The 20,727-nt window shown below is 40.4% G+C and overlaps 2 protein-coding genes across 7 annotated transcripts in view; one reads left to right on the top strand and one right to left on the bottom strand.

Moving 5' to 3' along the window:
- Positions 1–1,548: 1,548 nt before the first annotated feature.
- Positions 1,549–12,417, top strand: phf3 (PHD finger protein 3). Of its 3 annotated transcripts, XM_051422251.1 has the most exons (17): positions 1,549–1,701; positions 2,908–3,158; positions 3,791–3,907; positions 4,013–4,420; positions 4,475–5,444; positions 5,739–6,015; positions 6,412–6,463; positions 7,436–7,556; positions 7,681–7,837; positions 7,938–8,054; positions 8,275–8,397; positions 8,499–8,643; positions 8,765–8,951; positions 9,044–9,191; positions 9,299–9,388; positions 9,611–9,806; positions 9,901–12,417. In XM_051422251.1, exons 2-17 carry the CDS (start codon positions 2,924–2,926, stop codon positions 11,697–11,699), a joined length of 5,142 nt encoding a protein of 1,713 aa, XP_051278211.1. In that variant the 5' UTR covers positions 1,549–1,701; positions 2,908–2,923; the 3' UTR covers positions 11,700–12,417. The 3 variants fall into 3 exon arrangements, with proteins under 3 accessions (XP_051278211.1, XP_051278201.1, XP_051278221.1); XM_051422241.1 differs by having other exon boundaries at positions 4,013–5,444; XM_051422261.1 differs by lacking the exon at positions 2,908–3,158 and having other exon boundaries at positions 1,577–1,701; positions 4,013–5,444.
- Positions 12,418–12,625: 208 nt separating this feature from the next.
- Positions 12,626–20,727, bottom strand: part of eys (eyes shut homolog) — a 153,996-nt gene continuing 145,894 nt past the window's right edge. For all 4 annotated transcript variants that reach the window (XM_051422200.1, XM_051422210.1, XM_051422219.1 and 1 more), the window contains 7 exons: positions 20,260–20,442; positions 18,830–18,996; positions 17,776–17,920; positions 15,679–15,853; positions 15,264–15,436; positions 14,986–15,147; positions 12,626–14,015 (listed from right to left, as the gene is read on the bottom strand). In XM_051422200.1, the coding sequence (XP_051278160.1) occupies positions 12,823–14,015; positions 14,986–15,147; positions 15,264–15,436; positions 15,679–15,853; positions 17,776–17,920; positions 18,830–18,996; positions 20,260–20,442 (2,198 nt within the window). In that variant the 3' untranslated portion in view covers positions 12,626–12,822. The remainder of the gene's footprint in view (positions 14,016–14,985; positions 15,148–15,263; positions 15,437–15,678; positions 15,854–17,775; positions 17,921–18,829; positions 18,997–20,259; positions 20,443–20,727) is intronic.

The following is a 20,727-nucleotide window of genomic DNA, read 5'->3' as shown; positions in this document are numbered from 1 at the left end:
AACCCACAATTGTTGGTCCATTTGAAATCTAACTCCACTCTTACACACTGGATCCCATTAAGAAGTGAACTTTTTACATGATGTTGATAAGCTCAGGTTTGTAAAAGCAGAGTAAAGAACTACTGGACAGGTGACTCTGGGCTGGAGGTCTCATTCTTTAAAGACTATTAAAGGTACAATGTGGACAATACAACTACAGTGAATGTGAAAGTAATTCAATAATTATCTGTGTAAATGTGTTATTTCCCAAATTTGATTGTATATTTAGATCAGTATTCAAAGTAATTGTATGTGGTTGATTCTGACCATAGTGTAAATTCAACTTATGAATAATTAATAAATGATTTATGTCCTTTTTAGCCCCAAAATGTGGTTTCATCAAAAGTTGTTTGGTTTTCATTCCCAGTGCTCTTCAAGCAATTCAAGTACAATGGACTGTTAGGAGGTTGTTAACGTAACAATAGCCTCATTCATGAGCTTCCACTTCATTTGGCCGGCGGCATTGTTAGCCTCGCTTCATCCTTTGAAACAATGGCTGCTCACCCAGAGACATAGTTGCTGTATACAAATTTGCTGATTCAGAATTAGTAAAAGATAGTGTGGTTCTCAACCTTTTGTTACTTAAGGCCCACTTCTGATTCTGAGGACAAACTAACTAACTAAACAAAAAAAAAAAAAAAACACAAGACAAAAAAAGGAGAAAAAAATAAACTGGGCTGCAAATATGTGTTATTATGCCATTGTCAGCTTTAGTGGCAAAAATAAATGTCACTGCATCCGAGGGAGCTGCTAGGTAACAGTGTCTCTTATGATAATGTGATTGTGATTGTTGAGGTGATATTCGTGGGCACATTTTGATATGAAGAGAACTAGCTTTGTAAATCAATTAATTTTTTTAAATCAAATCGTTTGGCAGGCCTGATGGCGCTCTGAGGCCCACCAGACCGTAACCCAGTGTTTTTTACATTTCTGGTTCATATGCTGCTATTGCACAGATGAGGGGAAGGCCTACCTGTTTATGTTTTCAGAGCACAGCAGTATCCTTGTTTAACACCTTTTTAAATTTAGAATTTACATATTTCAAATTACTTTTGTGTTCATCTCACAATAAAAAGGTAGATTGTGGGTGTCGTTGTTCCGTGAAGGCTTTTCAGGCTGAAATATGACATGGAACTTAATCTAAAAGAACCTAAACTATAGTAGAAGACCTTTCACAGTGTTAATATAGACCTTTCACTTGACAATGGTAAAAACTCCCAGGTATTCCAAGTGCATTCAACCTATTACATACAAACTTTTATACTTTTCAAATAAAAAAAACAAACAAAACATTTACTCTCCAAGCCAGGGGGTGCCAAATATTTCCCTGTATGTAAAATAAATGTAGATTTTCCTCTACATGGGACTTGCTGTAAAGTTGACACAAACAACACACTTTTCTCTCCAACACGGTCAACCTCCTTGTGAACACTCACTTACAGAGCCTAAAGACTGCCACCCATGCTGCAGATGTTGTGTGAACGTCCTTACTATCAGCTGCTACGCTACCTGTAAACAGAAGCCACGTGACAAGCAGCGCCGCCTGTCAGGGGCTTTGCAGCAGCGGGACGAATGACGGCTGAGTTAGAGGAAGTTACTGCGAGCAGCTGTGCTAGTATGTAACCTTACACGAGTTGGACACAGCGTTGCAGCGAGGGCGAGGTAAGAGCCTTGTATACAACTTATACATGAACATAAATATGTCCAGATATCCGGACTGCAAGTGCTGGAACAGATGCATGTGGGCGTGAACATGTAACGTCCGCTAGCAGCGCGCAGGCTACAAACAAACTTGGTATCTAAGGCCTATGCTAATGCGATCTAGCTTAGCCTGTGTGATAGATTAAACATCGAGGTGTGCGACTGGATACTTACACATTTTCTGCTGTACGTCTTTTGCTTTTCTGGCACAGATATTTATCGATGCAAATGCTGTTCATAGGAACAGTGGTAGAGTTTTAAAAACTGTGTGTTTTCCTCGGGTGGTGACTTCCTCCATAAGTTACCGTTAGCTTGCTATTAGCCGTCCTATAACGTTAGCATGCTACCTAGCGAACACCTCACTGGCAGAAGCTGCCCACAGAGACGCCGTGTTTTATCTAAACATTAAGTCATATTACATGATATTAGATCACCTTGTTTAAAGAGCAGTGTGCTAACAGATTTAAGTGGCGTTTATTGGTTAATGCATTGGTCAACCCTGGCCTGCTCCAGGTTGTGTTGCTAGTTGTAACTTAGCTTCTTGATTTTAAAAACGTTTTTCTTGCTGGTCGTGTAACATTAGCCTCGCCTCTTGGATGGTTCTCTAAGTTGGCCAGAGGAGTAGTTTTCTGGTACGTGCATACACACACCTTAAGCTTACTGGCAGTGTGCAGTTTTTGGCTATTTAAACGGGAATGAGCCACGAAAATGGCCAAAAACTAAGACGCTTGCAACGTTGGCTGAACGTCGCTGGACAGCGAACCAGTTAGCATTTACAGCTGATGGGAGGGGAGTTTTAAGCAATGTGTCACTCTATGCCCTCTTGTCCAACAACTTTAACATTTATCTAATGTACAGTGATGTCTCTAATGTAACAGTTTACCGCAACAGACAATAAACAAGTAACTTTTTGCTGTTACTTTTGGTGATAGTGTGTGCTTGTCAGAAGTTTTGTCAAACTTCTTCGGACTTTGAAACCAGTCAATATCTGCTCAGACCCTCACTGGCTTGCTCAGATTAGACCACGATGGTCACCTGAACCCATTTATATATATATACACATATATATAAAGCTGCCTGGAAGCATTAGTAACAATTTTGCCTGAATTTAAAAATGGGTGATTTGACCTGTTTTCCCTACATTCTGTCTGTGTTGTTTTGATGCAGGAAGGCAGCAGCATTCATGGATATTGTGGACACCTTTAACCATTTAATACCCAGTGACCAGTTGGATGAGTCCCTCATAATAGGTCAGAATTTGGAATGTGAAGCTGGTAATGAGTTTGGGTCAGGACTCAAACTGGAAGATTCATTGAAGAACATGCTCAGTGACAAAGATCCCATGTTTGGATGTGCAAGCTCTCAGTTCAATCTGCTGGACAATGAGGACACCACTTTTCAGATTGCTGGCTCAACAGGTAGTCAACAGAGAAAATAGACAGTAAAAATACTATATTTATATATTTTAATATTTAAAATTGACTCCAAACTTTCATTAATAGATAAATAATGTGCTACTGCCAATACTTCACAATAAAGGCCCTACACAATTAATTAATGAAAACTTGGTATAGGAAGTTTTAAGGAAAACATTAACAGCTTTCTAACTTCATTTGTTCATCTGCACTGCCTTTCCCCTGCTATGGTTTTGCTCCTTTTTGGATTTTATTTTGGCTTTTTAGGTGGTTGATAAAACAAAACACTCAGAGTTTAGATTTAGATACGTAAGGGAAAATCTTCACTGTCAACAGCTGTATCAGATATCACATTTAAACTGTTTTATGAGTGTTTAAGATGCAATAATCATGACACTAAATGGTTCTCGGTGAATATGTTTTGAAATGTTGAAGCGATACAGCAGCTGAGGTAAATTCAGTACTGGTTGAATGATGTTTTCTTTTTGATATATATTTTAATTTTAAATATGTTAGGGTCAGCCAAAATGACAGATTTTCAACTGTTGCATTGCGTTATTTGTTTAATACATAATTTGTCTCTCACATTGATACACAAACAGATAAGGTACATGTACTTATTTTGTCTGTTGCAGGTCTCGATGATGGTCCAGCATCCACTGGTCTCGGTAATGAACTGACGGTTGTAGAAACCACACAAGTCAAGCAACCGGTTGCCAGGCAGAAGAAACGTACACGCAGTTTAGAGAGCGGTAAGCTGATGGTCATTTATGATCCTATTTCCACCACATGATACCATCAAATTGATAATGAGGTGACACATGTTTTCTATGTTTTGTTTCTTATTACTAAAACAGAACAAAGCAGCGGTCCACAACCTGTTAACACATCCACCAACACTATGGCCAGAGGAAGGCCAGGAAGGAAACCAGCGAACAGGCTACAGAAGTCATTTCTTATTGAGAAAGGAGTTAAAGGCAGCCAGCTGAAGAAAGAATTAACTTTGGGAGGGCGTATTAATGTTAATGATCTTGACAGTGGAGTATGGCTGAAACCTACGGTTGTATTGAGACGATTGACAGTCACAATTGGAGGCTTCAAGATTGAATTGCTTCCAGGACCCTCTTACGCACAAAATGTTGAAATAGGCCAGTCTGCATGCTTCGACGATAGCATATGTAGTGGAGATGTTGGGTATACTGTGGTGCCAGGTGATGCTGGGTATACTGTGGTGCCAGGTGATGCTGGGTATACTGTGGTGCCAGGTGATGCTGGGTATACTGTGGTGCCAGGTGATGCTGGGTATACTGTGGTGCCAGGTGATGCTGTCAATGTGCAGAATCCCATACCTGAGAATGTGGCAGAGATGGATAAAACTGAGAAGAGCTCTGCTGATGATGCAGCCCTTGCGCTGGGCCCGTATGTGAACCCTAACGAAGTGCAGACCTCCAACGGGACATTAACGGGGAGTGCCTGTACACAAGAGACAAAACTTGACAATCAGAGTGTTTCTGGAAAGCAGAAGCCAGCGAGTAAAGGAAAAGACGATGTCAAACAGACCCAGGACAATGAGAATAATGGAAGTACTGTTAGTAATAAGACTGAAGCTAAGGAAAAACAACAGATTGTGGCCAAAACACTGCTCAAGTCTAAACAAGGACTGACTTCTAACAAGAATAAGGACTTGGTTTCAGGTAAACCAAATAACATGATTAAAACACATAAAGTATCCCAAAACATGCCATCTACAATCATCCAAAGAGAAGAAGGGCCCAAAATGAAACCTCTAAAGGAAAAGAAAGACATTGCACCTTTGAAAAGGCTTGCAGAAAGCACCCAAAGTGAGCATGCTAGTAAAATGCAAAAGATACAGGGTACAGGAGATAGCAAAGTGAAGCCAAAATCGCCATGTACGCTTAGCCCCTCTGTGAAGAAGATCCCATCATCTGGCAGCCGTGTTGATCAGCAGGGACCGACTAAACCTACTCATCCTCACAATAGCTCCAAAGTTGAGACTTCTCCTCCGGTGCACAGCCGTCCAGGCCAATCTTTAAAAACGGCAGACGAAGTAGGGCAGGAAAAGCCCAAACTGAAAAAGCCAGAAAAGATCCTTCAAAGACAGAAAAGCAAAACTGCAAGGAGCATGTCTGTTGATGAGCCGCAGCTGTTTATTCCAGATAACGCTCCTGTTGCGAAGAAGGAAACTGCTGAGGAGCAACCTGCCAACAGCGAGAGTGTGTGGGACGGAAACAACTGCTGTGGTCTGTGCAAAAAGCATCACAATAACATGTAAGTGTTGCTCTTCACTTAAATATAGAGAAGTACTATACAATGTAAAAGTCGGATTGTTATTTTGTTCCTCAGACTTAATTAGTATGTGTGATTTAACTTTGTTTGTTACAGAACTGTGAACAACACTGTTGATAGTTTTACATTTACTCAGCATGCAATATTTTAGGGATTTTAGGAGAGGATAGACATAATGAAGGGAAGGTGAAAGCTAATGTTATATTTGCTCTGTGCCAGACTGTATCTGGAGCTTGTTTGCTACACTCTGCTTACTAATAGCCAAACTTTGTTTAGGTTTATGGTAGGCTGCGGTCGCTGTGACGACTGGTTCCACGGCGACTGTGTTGGTCTGGACCTGACAAAGGTACGTGAAATGGAGGAGGAGGACCAGATGTACGTGTGCTTGAAGTGCTGTGAGGAGGAAAGCAAAAAGGTGGAGCCTGAGCCCCCAAGTGCAGCCAAACCAGAAGTTCAAGTGAAGACTGAGGTGCAGGATCATAAGGTGCCTCCCAAACCTCGGCCGGGACCGTCCCAGACACTCACATCCGGGGGCGTCAGACCAGTAAGAAAGGTAAGCTGTGTATTTAACAGTGAGTTCGTTAATAAATCTGTTTGATCGTGTATTTAAGAAATTGAAATCTTTCATATACAAAGGATATTTTATTTGTTCCCCCAGCTCTGATATTAATCATAGCCAGTGTTACTACTATACAAGGGTTTGTTGTCTTTGCTTTTACTTTCCCTGTACGGAAGGCTTGCACATGGGTGTGTGGTTAACCTGATGGTGTGTGGGTAACATTTTCCCACACATAAAACTCACCCAGTTTTTTGTTTTTCCTTGGCCAGGGGTGTTGCAATATCTCATGCTATCTTCTTCACGTTTTCATTTTTGGTGATATTTTCTTTTCTTAATAACCGTCAGTATTAATAATACTGATGTTCTTCTTGCACTTCTCTCCTAAAATAGAATCCTGATCGAAGGCAGTCCACAGATGTCAGGGAAGCTGCTCATAAAACAGGTATTTTTTAGGGGCTGTGAATGTGAAATTAAGTTTGTTTTATTTTGGCTTGCTCTGTTTTTAATGCCACACTGGGTTCAAGGCCAGGCTCGGTTCACTGTTCCTGGTTCAGTGTTATCACAATATGTAAACAAGACTGAATGAAGGCAATCACAACATCATGAACACGTTTTTTATTTTTTTTAATACATAGGGTGAAAACAGACTTTTGTTATTTAAAATTAAAAACTTCATTAGACCTTTTATATTGCTAGTTCAAGATAAGACCCAAGAGAAAAAGGGCTGTTAATTATATAGCTACACAATCACAAAATAATCCTAAACTACACTTTTGAAGATTTTTATACCAAATATAATGCTGGAATGCTACAGCTGCCCGTATGCTGGTGACAGGTGAGATATGATTGCAACATGTGCTTGGTGCATGCCTCCGCTGTAAAAAAATACCTAGGAGGTGTATTTTTAAAACAATATGGCCGTTTTTGTCACAACTTTCACAAAACCAAGTATTGTCTCCCAGCTCACTGTTGATATTTCGAAAAGTTTCAGTTTCAAAGCATCAAGTGAGCAGGGAAGATATTTTGGAAGTCACAAATACTGGTGGGAATTATATAAACTAAAAAAAAAGAGAGTATCTGTAGCGTAAGGGTCTCTTAAAATAGATGCAAATATTTTTGTTGTGTTGCTTCTGTTGTTGCTGTTTGTTTCCATATTACAAACCCAAACCAACTTCAAACTACCTAAGATGCTAAATTTCAGTGTCATCTTGCTGCCTGATACTACAGCTTATTCAGTGCAGTAGAGAATAACAAAAACTCATTGTCCTTTCTCAGATATTAGTTAACAGCTAAAGTTAGATTTTTCAAATCAAGCGTCAGTGTATATTACACTTTTGTATCAGAAATCCGCGTTGAAACTGTTGGTCACATTTCCTCCTCCTGCTCACTACATATTGTCATTCTGTCCTCATAGGCGTTCAGCTGAAACAAGAGATAAAAACTAAGACTCCATCTTCAGCTTCAAAGAAACCTGTGTCTGTGGAGGCAGTCAGACGAAGTGTGCGTGACTCTCTTAAAGAAATCCTCATACAGAGGCAAGTATTTAATGAGTAAAAGTAATCAAAAGAAAAATATGTAAATACGTACATTTTCCTTGCATTCAACATTGTTTTAAAAACATTACAGTTCATCAAACTCATGATGTTTTCTGCATTTTAGGTTGAAGGAGTCTCATTTGAACATCTCTGTGGAGAGAGCCTCTGAAGTTGCCAAGAAGACGGAGAGAGAGCTTTTTCACTTGTATAAAGACACTGACAACAAATACAAGAACAAGTATAGGAGCTTAATGTTTAATCTCAAAGATACTAAAAATAATGTAAGTACCATTTCAAATCAGGCATGCTGTTTCTTGGTGTTGCAGTTCAGTTTTAATATAAATGTAGTTACATTTGCTTTATTTTAATTGTATTGTTTAGGTCCTCTTTAAGAGGGTTCTCAAAGGGGAAATTTCTCCTGGTAACCTAATTCGAATGAGCCCTGAGGAACTGGCCTCAAAAGAATTGGCTGCTTGGCGACAAAGGGAGAACCGACATGTAAGTAATACTTAAGTCTGTGCTGTAGTTTCTCACAAATGTTATCGCATAAACTCACCCTGATAGCTCACAATAATTCTGATAGGAAAGTTATGTTCAGCAAGTAGTCATAGTAATACATAATACTAATAGTTTGTCCGCTTTTATCTTTTTTTTTTTTTTAAAGGATGGTTGAACTTTAAGTTGCCTTCTAATAAGCAATACATTACTCATTTCACAGACTATTGAGATGATTGAAAAAGAGCAAAGAGAGGCAGAGAGACGGCCGATCACTAAGATCACACACAAAGGTGAAATTGAAATTGAGAGCCAAGAACCAGCGAAAGCCACTGAGCCTGCAGAGGTAAGGGACACACCACATATCCATCTGCATTACTGTATATGTAACAAGCTGAAGACTGTTTGTTTGAGTTTCTTTCTTTCTTTCTTTCTTTATTTTTTCAGATTGAGTCTCCTCCCAGAGTGACAGAAGTCTCAGCAGAACCTCCAAAAACCCCAGAGAAAAAGACAGAGAGTACAAAGACGGAGAAAGACACTACCAGCCAACACAAATCTCACTTATTTGACCTACACTGCAAAATCTGCACAGGTAACCCCTGACACAAGACAAAAAAAAAAATCATCTTCGTCACTAAGCTCTGCCTTTATTTCCACATTTTCCTGTACATAATGTGTCACTATCCTCACTTCCCAACTTGTTGTGTTACTAGGTCGTATGGCACCCCCTGTTGAGGAGGCACCAACCAAAGTGGTCAAAGTTGCTACCACGGTTGTTAGGAGGCAGTCCACCAAAGCAGAAGACACGAAGAGCACAACAGCGCCTACGATGGACGACGACCTGCACCTCACCGTTTTAGAGGAGAGCTTTCGAAGCGCTCAGTCAGGCTACGAAGGAAGGTAAGCGACTATTTCTGATGCTCTATGTGGTTCTTCTGCCTCTGCTGCTCTTTTTTTGCAAGCTTTCTTCATTACTGTTGTATTCGTCCCAGGTCGGATCATGTAGCTGGAAGAGATGAAGAGGCGGCTTTCCTTTCCAACCTGAAGTCCCTGTGGCGCGGCATCATTCATATGCACGCTGTGGCAAAGTTCGCCATAAAAGCTTTCCCCGTCTCAGGCATTTTGGACAACTTGACGGAGGTAAAGTGGACACGACTGAACATATTTAGACTTTGAATAGCTGATGCAAAGTATTTAAGACACTAAGTGCTGCAAGTAAGGTTTGATCTTTTTTTCTTTTTCAATAGGACCTTCCAGACAGCATTCAAGTGGGCGGAAGGATAAGTCCACAGATAGTGTGGGACTACTTGGAGAAGATTCGGGCAACTGGAACAAAAGTGAGTTTTCGGGCAGCTTTTTTTCTTAAAGGGATTATACAGCCATTAAATACAATCACCCACAATTACATATGTTCGTTGTGATAAAGATCAGCTCGAGTCCAGACAATTAATATCTAGATTCGTAATGTCACGTAATGCATTAAAGAGCTGCTCCATCAAAGAGTCAAACATCTTGTACGTCGTAGATTTTGCTGACACATGCTTTTTTCTTTAATTAAGGAGGTGTGCTTGATTCGCTTCTCCCCTGAGACGGAGGAGGATGAGATCTCCTATACTCTTCTGTATGCCTACTTCAGCAGTCGCAGGCGTTTCGGGGTGGTGTCCAATAACCTGAAACAAGTGAAGGACATGTATCTCATTCCTTTGGGTGCCACTGAAAAAGTTCCACATCAGCTTGTTCCCTTTGATGGGCCAGGTAAGCCAGTTTTCTCTTGGATAATTGTTTTCTCTCGGTAAATTACACACGCATTTCTGCTCTTTCAAACCTAATTAATCTTTTAATTTGACAGGTTTAGAAAACAACCGTGCCAACCTTCTCCTTGGACTCATAATTCGCCAGCGACCGAAAAGGGATTTTCTTCCCGTGGACGTGAATGAAACTGCAAGGATTATTCCTGAAATCAAGCCCATTACCATTTCCACAAAAGAAACCCGAGCAACAGATGAGGATGAGAAATTTTTCCTCCCTTCCTTGACTGCAGCACATAATAAAGAGAAGGACAAACCACTTAACACTAATGAAGATACTGATGAGCCAATTACAGAGGCTTTTGAAGAACCATCTGCATCAGAGGAGACCAACAGTCAGGAACCCCAAAAACCTCTGCGCTTTCTTCCTGGTGTGTTAGTAGGTTGGGGTGGGGAATTGCCACCTCTGCCAGATGTTGGAGGTAAACCTGCAACAACAGCAGATGAAACCCAGAAGACCCAACCAGCTCCAAAAACAGAGGTGTCAACTGGAAACTCAAAAAGTCCAACAGCTGCTGCACCACGAGAGCGCTTTGTCATCAAGAAGAAAGAAGCTAAACCTGTTAAAGCTGAACCGGAGCTATCCAGCCTGCCTGATACATCTGTTCCTAACAACTCATCAGGAAAAGATGCTGCAGTGGTGACCCATGGTGCATCAGTCTCTCTAAAAGATAAGCCTCCAGATGTATCGACTGAAGCATTCCTGGCAAGCTTGTCAACAGCTCCAAGTAGGACTGAGACTAGCAGCGTTGCCTCTGGAAACAAAGGCGATGCTGGCCTTTTGTCTGAAACTGAAAAAGGAACATCTGAAGGGAATTCTTTGTCGCTGTCAAAATCCCAGGCTACTTCAGCTCACACAAATAGCTCAAAACCTCCTTTAAGTGGAATATTGAAAAAATCTTCAGCGTACTCCAGTATGAATGAAGACAAAACGGTGTTACAAAAGGATAAAGCCAGCCACCCAGCTCCTTTGAGTCCTAAAGCGGTTCCTGTGTTGAGCAGCACTAGAAATGATCCAGTTACACTATTTCACCAAGGATTTTTACAGCTTTCTCAGGCCAAGAACAAACCAGAGGAAGAAAACTTAACAATGATTCGATCATTCCCTAGTGAAAAGGAAGATCCTGGCATTTCCCAGGCCAGTGCTACAGTAGCTCAAACGGTATGTCCTCCTACAGTACAAGGACCACAAGCAGCGTGTTACACAGATGCCTCTGAGCTCCAACCTGACCCCATTATGGCACCAGCTCTCCCAGTAGACAACAGTGCAACACCTATCCCATCACAGCAGCAGCAGCAACAGCCTCAGGTAACTGGCAGCTACGACTACCCAACCGGCCCTCCTGCTCACACTTTCTCCACACAACCCACCCAGGATCAGAACCACAGCACACCGTGGGCTCAGGATAGCGCCTCGCACGCTCTTCCCGGACTTCCATCGCAGTTAGCCGAGGGCTACTCTGAACCACCTGGCCGGCCTCCATCCCTGGCCAAAGACTACAAGCGTTCGGAGGAGAGATACAGCGACCCGTGGGAGAGGCAGCGAAGTGCAGAGGACAGAGACCACTACGGGAGGCACAGCCACCACAGAGACTCGCATCACGGGAAAAAAAGCAGACACCATGACCGGGAACGTGAGAAAAAGCACGAACGTGGCCAAGATGACAAGTACAGAGAGAGGAGCAGGCACCACGGACAATCAGACGACCGTTATGGTGAGAAGAGGAAAGAGAGGCAGCACAGCGATGACTACAGCAGCCGCCATAAGGACAGACACAGACATAGACGGGACTCTGATTATGAGAACGGACGGAGAAGTTCAAAAGACAGTTACTCATAATTATGTTTTTTTTCTTTTCTTTTTAAAGCCCTGCTATTGAGTGTTTGGGGACGCTAAGAAAGACTGTTAGCTTGTTGGTCACTTGGCTGGTTCAAACCACTTTGGCTATATTGGCTGATAGTGGAGTTGTTTGTTGTTTTACACAGCAGTCTGAAGCTTATATTGCCATTTCCTTCATAGAAGTTCCATTTGATGTTCTTGACAGTGCAGCCAAAATGAAATATCATTTCAGTGAGATTGAGAAGATCTTTATAGATGTTTTCTCTTCACACACAAGAAGTAATATTAGAAGATTTTCAACTTTTTAACCCTTTATTGTATATATCTTGTTCATATGGAGCTGCTGTACTGACTACAGCTCGGTAAATGTTTTCAGTCTTGTGGTAACACACAAAACAAGTGTGGACCATTTGGTGGAAAGTTTAAGTTGGCATGAATGTAACAGAAAACATTTAACTGAGGACAGCAATCTAAACAGCAGCTTTGCTTTTTTTCAACTTCATTTCTTTTAAATTGCTTAAATATTTTATAAACCTACTTTCTATTGAAAAAGTATGTACATTTTGGCTTGTAATATATGTTAGAGACTAGGTGTGCCTTTGCACTGTGTGTTTATGTACAGTTCGTAATAAAGCTAATCCTTTTTTTATTATTGATTATAAAAACACACTTCTCATATTTCTTTCTAAATGTATTAAAGGTAAAACCTGAATACTGATTTACATTGTACTATTGCTATGAAGTTATTTACAAAAAGAGACTTGTCTGCCAAGTTATCAGAAACATTGAGTTGAGTTTACATCAGATGACATGATTTTAAATGTGTGCTTTAATATTGAAATAGTGACGGACTCTCAGGGTTTAAAACTGAGATAAAACCATTATGATCTATAAACAAGTCAGACGAAAATCAGGCTACCACAGTGTTGAAGAAAAAAGTAGTAAAATATGGTTTATTGTGAACTTTCCTTTGGCCACCCTAACCCTAAAAACATTGCCTAACTACTGCCAAGTGTCACACAAATCTCATGGACTACTTTGTTGTAGGGCGTTATAAAGCACAAGTAACAGTAAGTTTAAGATGATATCACAAGGGGAATTTTCATGAGTCAAAGTTTCACTACTATTCATTCCCATCATAAACATTAAAACCCTCTCCGTCTTTGAGAAGCAGCAGCGGCTTGGTATCTTTAAACAAATAAACATTTCTGAGATTTCCCTCAAATGCTTTTGAAAACAACCCAGAAGTGACTATTGATACATTTCTGTGTAATTCAAATCCACCAAAGTAAAGCTGACCGCCATAGTTTAAGGCCACATAACGCTCAAATGGGTCCACGTCTTCGAAAAGGATTCTCTTATTGTTTAGTAACACCTGAATAACTGTGCCGTTTAAAGATACGGAGACATTATGCCATATGTTGTAGCAGAGTGTGAGATTTCTGAAAGTTATTGGGAGGGAAAGTCTCTCCCCGAGATTGACTGCAATCTTGAGGTGGCCGCTCTCGATCCCTACTGTGAGGTAGTCGTCATCTTCATGTTCAGCCTTTCCCATCCACATGATCAAACTGTCATTTGAGCTTGTGTTGAAGCTGAAAGAAACCCGTGTGTACTTAAAATTTCTTGTGCTGTATCTCGGGTCCTGGTATTTAACATACGAGTTCCCCACAAACTTGAGAGTGTCTGTGGCTATTTCTGTGTCGCAGTACTTCCCTCCCCATCCTAAGGGGCATATGCAGCGGTACGAGGTGACACTAGATGGAGCGCATAAGGAACCGTGTTTGCAGCTGTTGTTTACACAGCTTACAGACTGGTTACACACAGAGCCAGTCCACGACGGCAGACATACACATGTGAATGAGTCCCTTCCTGTTGCCAGGCAGCGGCCTCCGTTTTGGCACACCTTGTACCCGCAAGCAGTCCCATCCCAATCCCCAACGTTTGCTCCACTTATTGCCCAGGTCTCTGTTAACTCCAACTCTTGACCGTTGACTATAAGTTCTCTCAAACCACCAGTGTAGCCCATTGGCTCCCCTTCAGTTGCCTCTGTGGAGACGTAGCTCAGAGTTGACACGCCCCCGACAAAGATGTCTGTAGTAACATCGAGGGTGGTCATCCCTTCAGTGCCATTCTCTCTAACCTCCTCATTATCCAGACTGAGGAAGCCTTGGTGACCAAATCGGCCAGCCTTCACCGTGTGCCAGGTCCTGCCTCGCGTGTCCACTCGCTTAACCGACCGTAGGATGTGGGTGCCATCCCCAAGGTTAAATGTCAGCCGGACAAACCCAGATGTCAAGGAGAGGCAGAAGAAGTCTCCTGTAGGAAGAAAACAAAGCAGTTATAGGTGATAGAGCTTGGTAAAAGATTTAATATTTTTATAATGAGAAATGCCAGCAATAATTAAGTCTGAATATCACAACTTTGTCTTAATGTTTCTAATGCAGCAGAGGCACAGCAGTGGTTGCTGTTTTTTGTGGCCAGTACCACTATGGAAATATGTAATATTAACTTGCAGTGTTTTTATCCTGTGTCATGCTTCAATTTCATGACACCTTGTTTGTTTTTTGTTAAACGTTATTTATGGTTTTATTTTATTATATGTAATGGATTAAATCTGTGTTTGTTTGGTCTTCTGTTAGTCATTTTTTTGTTTTGTGGATATGTGTGTTGTGTACAGTATCTGTTGTTTATGAATAAAATCCAAATTGTATCATTTGAGTAACCGTTAGAGGTCTGGGGAAGGAAAACGTTCTTTATTTTACAAGAAATGAGGAAAGATAGATAAAAAAAATATTAATTTGAGCAGCAGATCAATATCCTATTGTATGAATCACCCTGAGACCCTCCAGATTCATCTTGTGATATCCAGCCTGGGGATACCTACACTAGAGGCAAGTAAGCAAGTAGTTTTTTTTGGGGGGGAGTCATTTTAGTAGAATACTGCTACTTAAGTTGCCCAACATTAATAAACTTATGCCAATGAGGTCTGTTTAGCTCAAGTACTGATTGTTAACATATGAATCTTTACCTTAGGTATTGGTGTTTTTAGGTAATTCGTACCTAAAGTTAGAGTTATAGAAGGTGCTCCAAAATTGCACGAGGTAAGTTTCTGTCATACACTGTCATTATACTGTCGAAACAAAGACTGATTGGTACGTATAATGTGTACCATGTTGGCAGGGTATAGAGAGAATACTGGTCCTGGCTCTTTCATGTCAACATGCACAACATAATAATTCGTTTATTAAAATAAAGCTGGCTTATACAGGAAATTGAATGTCCTCACCAGCTCTGGCACTGAGATGTTGTGCAGTGTAGACAAGGATGCCATCAGGTGATAAAGGCTGGAACTGCAGCTGCAAAACAGTCCTATGTCTAATACTCATGGGTGGGAATGACATCCATGAAGACTGGTTACCACTGAAGAATGGATCACTGATGGTCACAGCTGAACAGGCAAAACCACAGAGCATTTATACATTCATTGAATTGAATAGTGGTCTTAATAAATAAAACAAACAAACAAACATATATAATGATATAGTTAGGGTTCAATGATGCAACCTTTCTCGCAGTAGAGTCCTGCGGTCCCCAGGGGGCACTGGCAGGTATATCCATTCGGGAGAGGGATGCAGGTGGAGCCGTGGGCACACAGAGGAGGGGGACTGTGCTCGACATCACACACAGACACGGTCTCAGAACAGAGTGCTCCCTTCCATCCTAATGGGCACTGGCAACTGCAGACGGACACAGTCAGACACTGTGAAAAGCTTGTAAACACTGCCATTTCTTTTCGTTATACTTGTAACTCCTGTGTAACAGATTCCCTGATTCTCTATAGGTTACTGATGCCTAGTGACAACATATATAGGAATATACATTAAACATAAAGCTGTTGGGTGCAACTCAACTGCTAAGCCTACACTTGTGACATTATTCGTGAACGGAATCATTGTCAGTCGTCGTTATTTTCACTTACTACACAGATGACCCAGAGTCCACACATGTCCCTCCATTTCTGCAGTGAACATGAACACAGGGGGTGACTCCACACTGACCCACGCTGCGCCCGAAGGCTGGATGTCCCGCAGGCTGTCCCAGCACTTGGAACTTTCTGTCTCTTCTTGTGCAAAATTGCACATCAAAAATGCACCCTTTGAAAAGAACAAACACACCGTTGTCAGAGCGATATCTTTTATTTCTCTGATAGGGGATTACATTCTTTATTTTCCTTGTATGAAGATCAAAGATGGCCACACTAAAATGTGATTAATCTGAGTTGGGTTTCCCACTCAAACAAGCTCAATGAAAAAAGAAAAACACCTTTCAAAATGTGTGCAGTGTTTGAAATGAATTTCTTTGATGGTTGTTTATTTTATTGTGCGACACCACTGTATACATACTCAAATCTGCATGTCTTTCTGAGATATGAACTGAATTTGATGGCATAAAATCTCTACATCCAAGATGTCTGAGTTTGTAAATCCGCGTTTTTTCCTCCTGTCACAATGCATCTCCCTCGTCATATTTGCTTTTTGCTTTCATAATTCAATTTTATCAAGACAATATTTGCTTTGGCCTGTACCTGCAGAGCACAGGGCCTTCTATAAATATAAGGCCTGAGCACAAGCCTCGCAGTCATCTGCACATGCAGACTCCCTTCTCTCTGCTGCATTAGTCACTGGCATAAACAGGAAGCAGGGGAAATGTCATGCTCATTCATGAATATTCATGGCATGATGCTGTCTACTTGGCAGACTCAAGTGATGGTTGCGGTGCTGCAAACATAGATGGTCGAAAAGAAGATTCATAAGGAAGATTAGAAAAGCTGGTTATTTTTGTATTTCTGCAGAAACTGCCTCTTGTAACAGAACCAAAAAACCTGGGGAGCCAAGTCTAGCAATTACACCTGCCAAATAAAAAGCTGAAAGTTAAATGTGCAGTGAAAAAAACATTTTCATACAAAACTGTCAAAAATATTTTCAACTAAGCTCCTTTGGCAATCTTTAAAAATCAAAAACTGACTGGGGATCTAAAGGAAATGACCCTCAAGATCACTTAGCAAGTCTGATTAAAAAAATATCTGCATCAAAGCAGCATGAAATGAGAGTTTTTAATAGACAAGCTAGACAAACACAACCTTCCCCGTTTCTTGTTATTTGATCAAGAGCTCAAATTGAGTAACTGATTTTTTATTTTTTTACCTCCTCTGCCACCTTTCTACAGGGGAGTGTGGATCTGTTGATAACTGGGAGTGAAGTGCATTATCAGTGTGTTCACTGCCAGCCATCATGATTAGGGCTCGAGGAAGGTCACACAGATCTGATTAGACGCTCATGAGTTCTCATTACATCCTGAGCAAAAAGGTTATGGTTCCACCATAGTGGCTCAGGTAGTGCTTACCAGTACAGGGGACTGCGACAGTCTCATACAGGCAAAATGATGCTCTAGCATGGCTGATTTGATTTTTGAAGGTTTATTTGGTGAGCAAAAAGTGAATTATATGATGATAAATAAGCAAACGCACAAAATTGCTCCAGTCCTTAAACATAAAAAGCTCTTGTTCACCTCAAATGGATCTGCCATGACATTTTATAATAACAAGCTTCATTGCTGTAGTGCAGAGACTGCTGAATATGGTTATGATGATATTCATAGCTGTTGTCATCATTACGGGTATGGCAATTTGGCTCCACGGCTCAGCACATTAGCAGGCACAATAAATGCTCTCCAGAATACATTCTTACATGGGGTCACCTGAGAGAAAGCATAAATGATGTTGATAATGACAAAGATTATTTGTATGGCACCCTTGTTGAAATGACTTATCAGCAGTGGAATGGATTTGCACACAATGCTGAACTGTACAGGGTGTGAAATGATTAAAGGGTGCAGACACAATCAACCTCAAAGCTCTGTTCTGGCCTCATACGCAATCTGAGCCTGGAACTCCCTTTTCATTACACACCTTCCCGTCTGCTTACAAAGAGATGGAGATCCTGGGAGAATCTCCAAGCCCCGGTGCTTTCACTCTAGACAGCAGCGTTTGGTTGTAATAAAGCTGTAGCAGTCTTACCCTGAAAGCCATGACGGAACCTGGAGCCAAGTGGCAGTAGTTCAGGGGTGTACTCATTATATCCACCCACAAAGAGCTGGTTGAAAACATTGAGGCCCGACAGGGGTCCTGGAGATGATCCTGTTCTGTTGCGTTGTCCATCAACCTGAGAAAGACATAGTAAAATGTCAATACTCAAGCTAGAGTCTTCATTGTGGGAGCACAATTTATTTAAAAATCTGCACAAAGTTGACAAAATGTATGAACTCGGATTGATCACTGAGTTATTTAGACAGTGTCCACCTATTAGCCACAGTAGCTACAGTACTATACTTCCTGTGTTTTTGCCTCTGAACAGACAAAATTCTTCAAGGCACTGATTCTCCAGGGATCTTGGCCCTTGCAGACTCGATGGCATCTCACTGTTTCTGCAGATTTTCAGCCATACTTAGACGATCCGAACATCCTGTTCTGTCTGATCACTGGACCAAAATAATGTAGAAACCTGATATGTTTCAAGAAAACTTTCACCTCACTATAACACCATTTACCAGCCCACAGCATTAACAGAGGATAAATATATAGTGTTTGTGTGGGCATGTGAAATTTATAAAATGTGTACCATATAAAGTCAGGTGACAAATGAAAGGGAAACGGGTGAATAAATGAGTGGAAAGAGGAATAATTAAATAGTTTGATGATATTTTTGAGTTAGAACTGTAGCCCCCAATCTTTTTAGTTTGTGACCCCTTTTATATATATATATATATATATATATATATATATATATATATATATATATGGCAGTTACCTGCTTTATATACTTCGCTGTTATTCATTCTGAATCTTTATATGTCTGTATATGCACTTTTGATACCCTATCAGGTCAAATAAAGAGTTAATTTTCCTTCTCAGATTGTGTCATTTAAAGGATTTTTCGAAGCCTGAAGACCTGAAATCATTCAGTATTTTACAAGAAAATGCTAGATAAAGATAGTATAAAATAACATAACAATTCTGTTACATAAAGTAACCTTATTTTCCAAACAGGACACTTTTCTAATTATCAAATCACCTTCAGCCATCCAGTTTTCTTGGACCTTCCAAATGTAACAGTGTGAATATTGATCTGGTGGTTCAGTCGATCACTGACTATGGTTGCTATGCCTGATCCAAGGTTGAATTTGTGCACAACTCTGCCATTTCGCAATCCCAAAACGAAGAAGTCATCACCATCGTTGCCTGGAAAACACAAACAGTTTGTGTAGCATTTTATTTGGATAGTACAACTACACATAGTATTTCTAACATTTCAACAGCTTATTAGTCGAGAGTTTTCTGATATTAGGCCACTGTGGATAATGTTTGGTTAGGTTTAGGCACAAAAACATCTTGCATAGGGTATGTTCATGAATTGTCACATATACTCATATATATAAACTGTTAAACATCTAGAGACATGGTGAAACAGTTGAAATGTTGCAAATACTGCAGACTATCTAAATCTTCCTGCTGAATATCCTTAAAAACTCATCCTCAAACAAAACAAAATCATTATAAACACCACATCTCCAACAAACATTAAGAATAAATGATGCATTTGTTTTCTTAAAGAATGTGTTTTATGTATCGTAACATATTTTGCATCTCTACTTGTTTAATTCCATGTTAACTTGATCACAGCAATGGTATAATTAACTACTTCATTCCTTGGTGGTGCTGATCAAAAGATGCCACTTCATTAATGCAATTATCATGTGAATTGTTCACAATTCATCTATTCTAATATTGTGCCTTTGAATTTGTACCATTTCCAACAGTGCTGTTCACATTCCTGACAAGTGTTTCATTATTCATATAGCTCTTGTTTTGTTTTGCCTCCACCTTGATGAATTGTATTCTCAAGAGAAAACAAGGGCAGGAGATCCACAAGATCTTATGTTTTTTTCATTCTTCTTCTTTTGATGAAATATGCTGGTGACAATGACACAGCGGTTACCTGCTGCCAAATCTGACCCCACAAACATGTATAGGAAGATCCTAGTTTAAAGTGATGGTTGCTGACAGTATCGCATTGCACCTGCACCTCAAAGTCTGTTTAATGCAATTAACATAGATACTTTTGAGATGCTTGGCTGACATGTTCATTTTATGTGAGCAATTCCAACAAGCTCCCTTTGAAAGTCAAGAACAATAACAGTTAAGCTGAAAATAAACTAATTGCTGGACTGCAGGAAGACTCATTATTAATGTCTCAAAATCTGCCAAGAAAGAAAATCCTTAGGGAATCCTCTTGATTAGAGGATCTCAGAGGAAAGTGGAAATCTATTAGATAGCACATTACCATACACAGCGGGTGAAACCTCTCAAAACGGCAATGGCATGTCTTTTATAATCCTTAATGAAGTTTGACAACTAAAAACATCTCAAAGTTGTTTCCCTCTTTTCATTTGAACAAAATAATTATTTTAAATTTGCCCTGCGGGTGTCTAGATTGGAGCTCACCTTGTCCTTTATGCCCAGCAAACAGCATCAGGTTGTCTTTCACAGCAGATGAATTATTGGCGAGTGTGAACTTCAACTTGAACTCGTAGAAGAAACTGATGCTCGGGATGGAGGAGTAAGCCATAAAGGAGGTGTAACCAAACTCATCACTTCCACTGAATCTGGCACGAGTTATATTGATGGCTGCAAAAACAAAGACATTAGTTTCAAATGTGTGTTCAAATGTGACCAGTGTTCGCTGATGTAGGGCTCACTGTGTCTGTGTAAAGTCATCTTGTTTAAAATGAGGAAAAAAAACAGATCTGATTCATCATCTCCCTCACAGGTTACCAAAAGATGGCACTATTGCTACACATTACATATCAGGGGTTAGTGAAATATTTTCTTTTCTGAATGCTGTTACATGGTGACCTGTTTTCAAATACTATCACCTCTTCAGTCCTATTCTATTTCATTAGTAGCTGTTTA

This window comes from Dicentrarchus labrax, unplaced genomic scaffold (genome assembly GCF_905237075.1).
Source record: "Dicentrarchus labrax unplaced genomic scaffold, dlabrax2021, whole genome shotgun sequence".
Taxonomy (NCBI): domain Eukaryota; kingdom Metazoa; phylum Chordata; class Actinopteri; family Moronidae; genus Dicentrarchus; species Dicentrarchus labrax.
Note: the sequence above shows the minus strand (reverse complement) of the source record. Positions and strands in the feature narration are given on the sequence as shown.

What these genes read in the sequence shown, in the direction of transcription:
- phf3 (XM_051422241.1), top strand. Translation starts at nt 2,924, where the DNA reads ATGGATATTGTGGACACCTTTAACCATTTAATACCCAGTGACCAGTTG. An exon ending in GCGTCAGACCAGTAAGAAAG is followed by an intron (nt 6,016 to 6,411) that starts GTAAGCTGTGTA and finishes CTCCTAAAATAG; the next exon opens with AATCCTGATCGAAGGCAGTC. An exon ending in TTTTGGACAACTTGACGGAG is followed by an intron (nt 9,192 to 9,298) that starts GTAAAGTGGACA and finishes CTTTTTCAATAG; the next exon opens with GACCTTCCAGACAGCATTCA.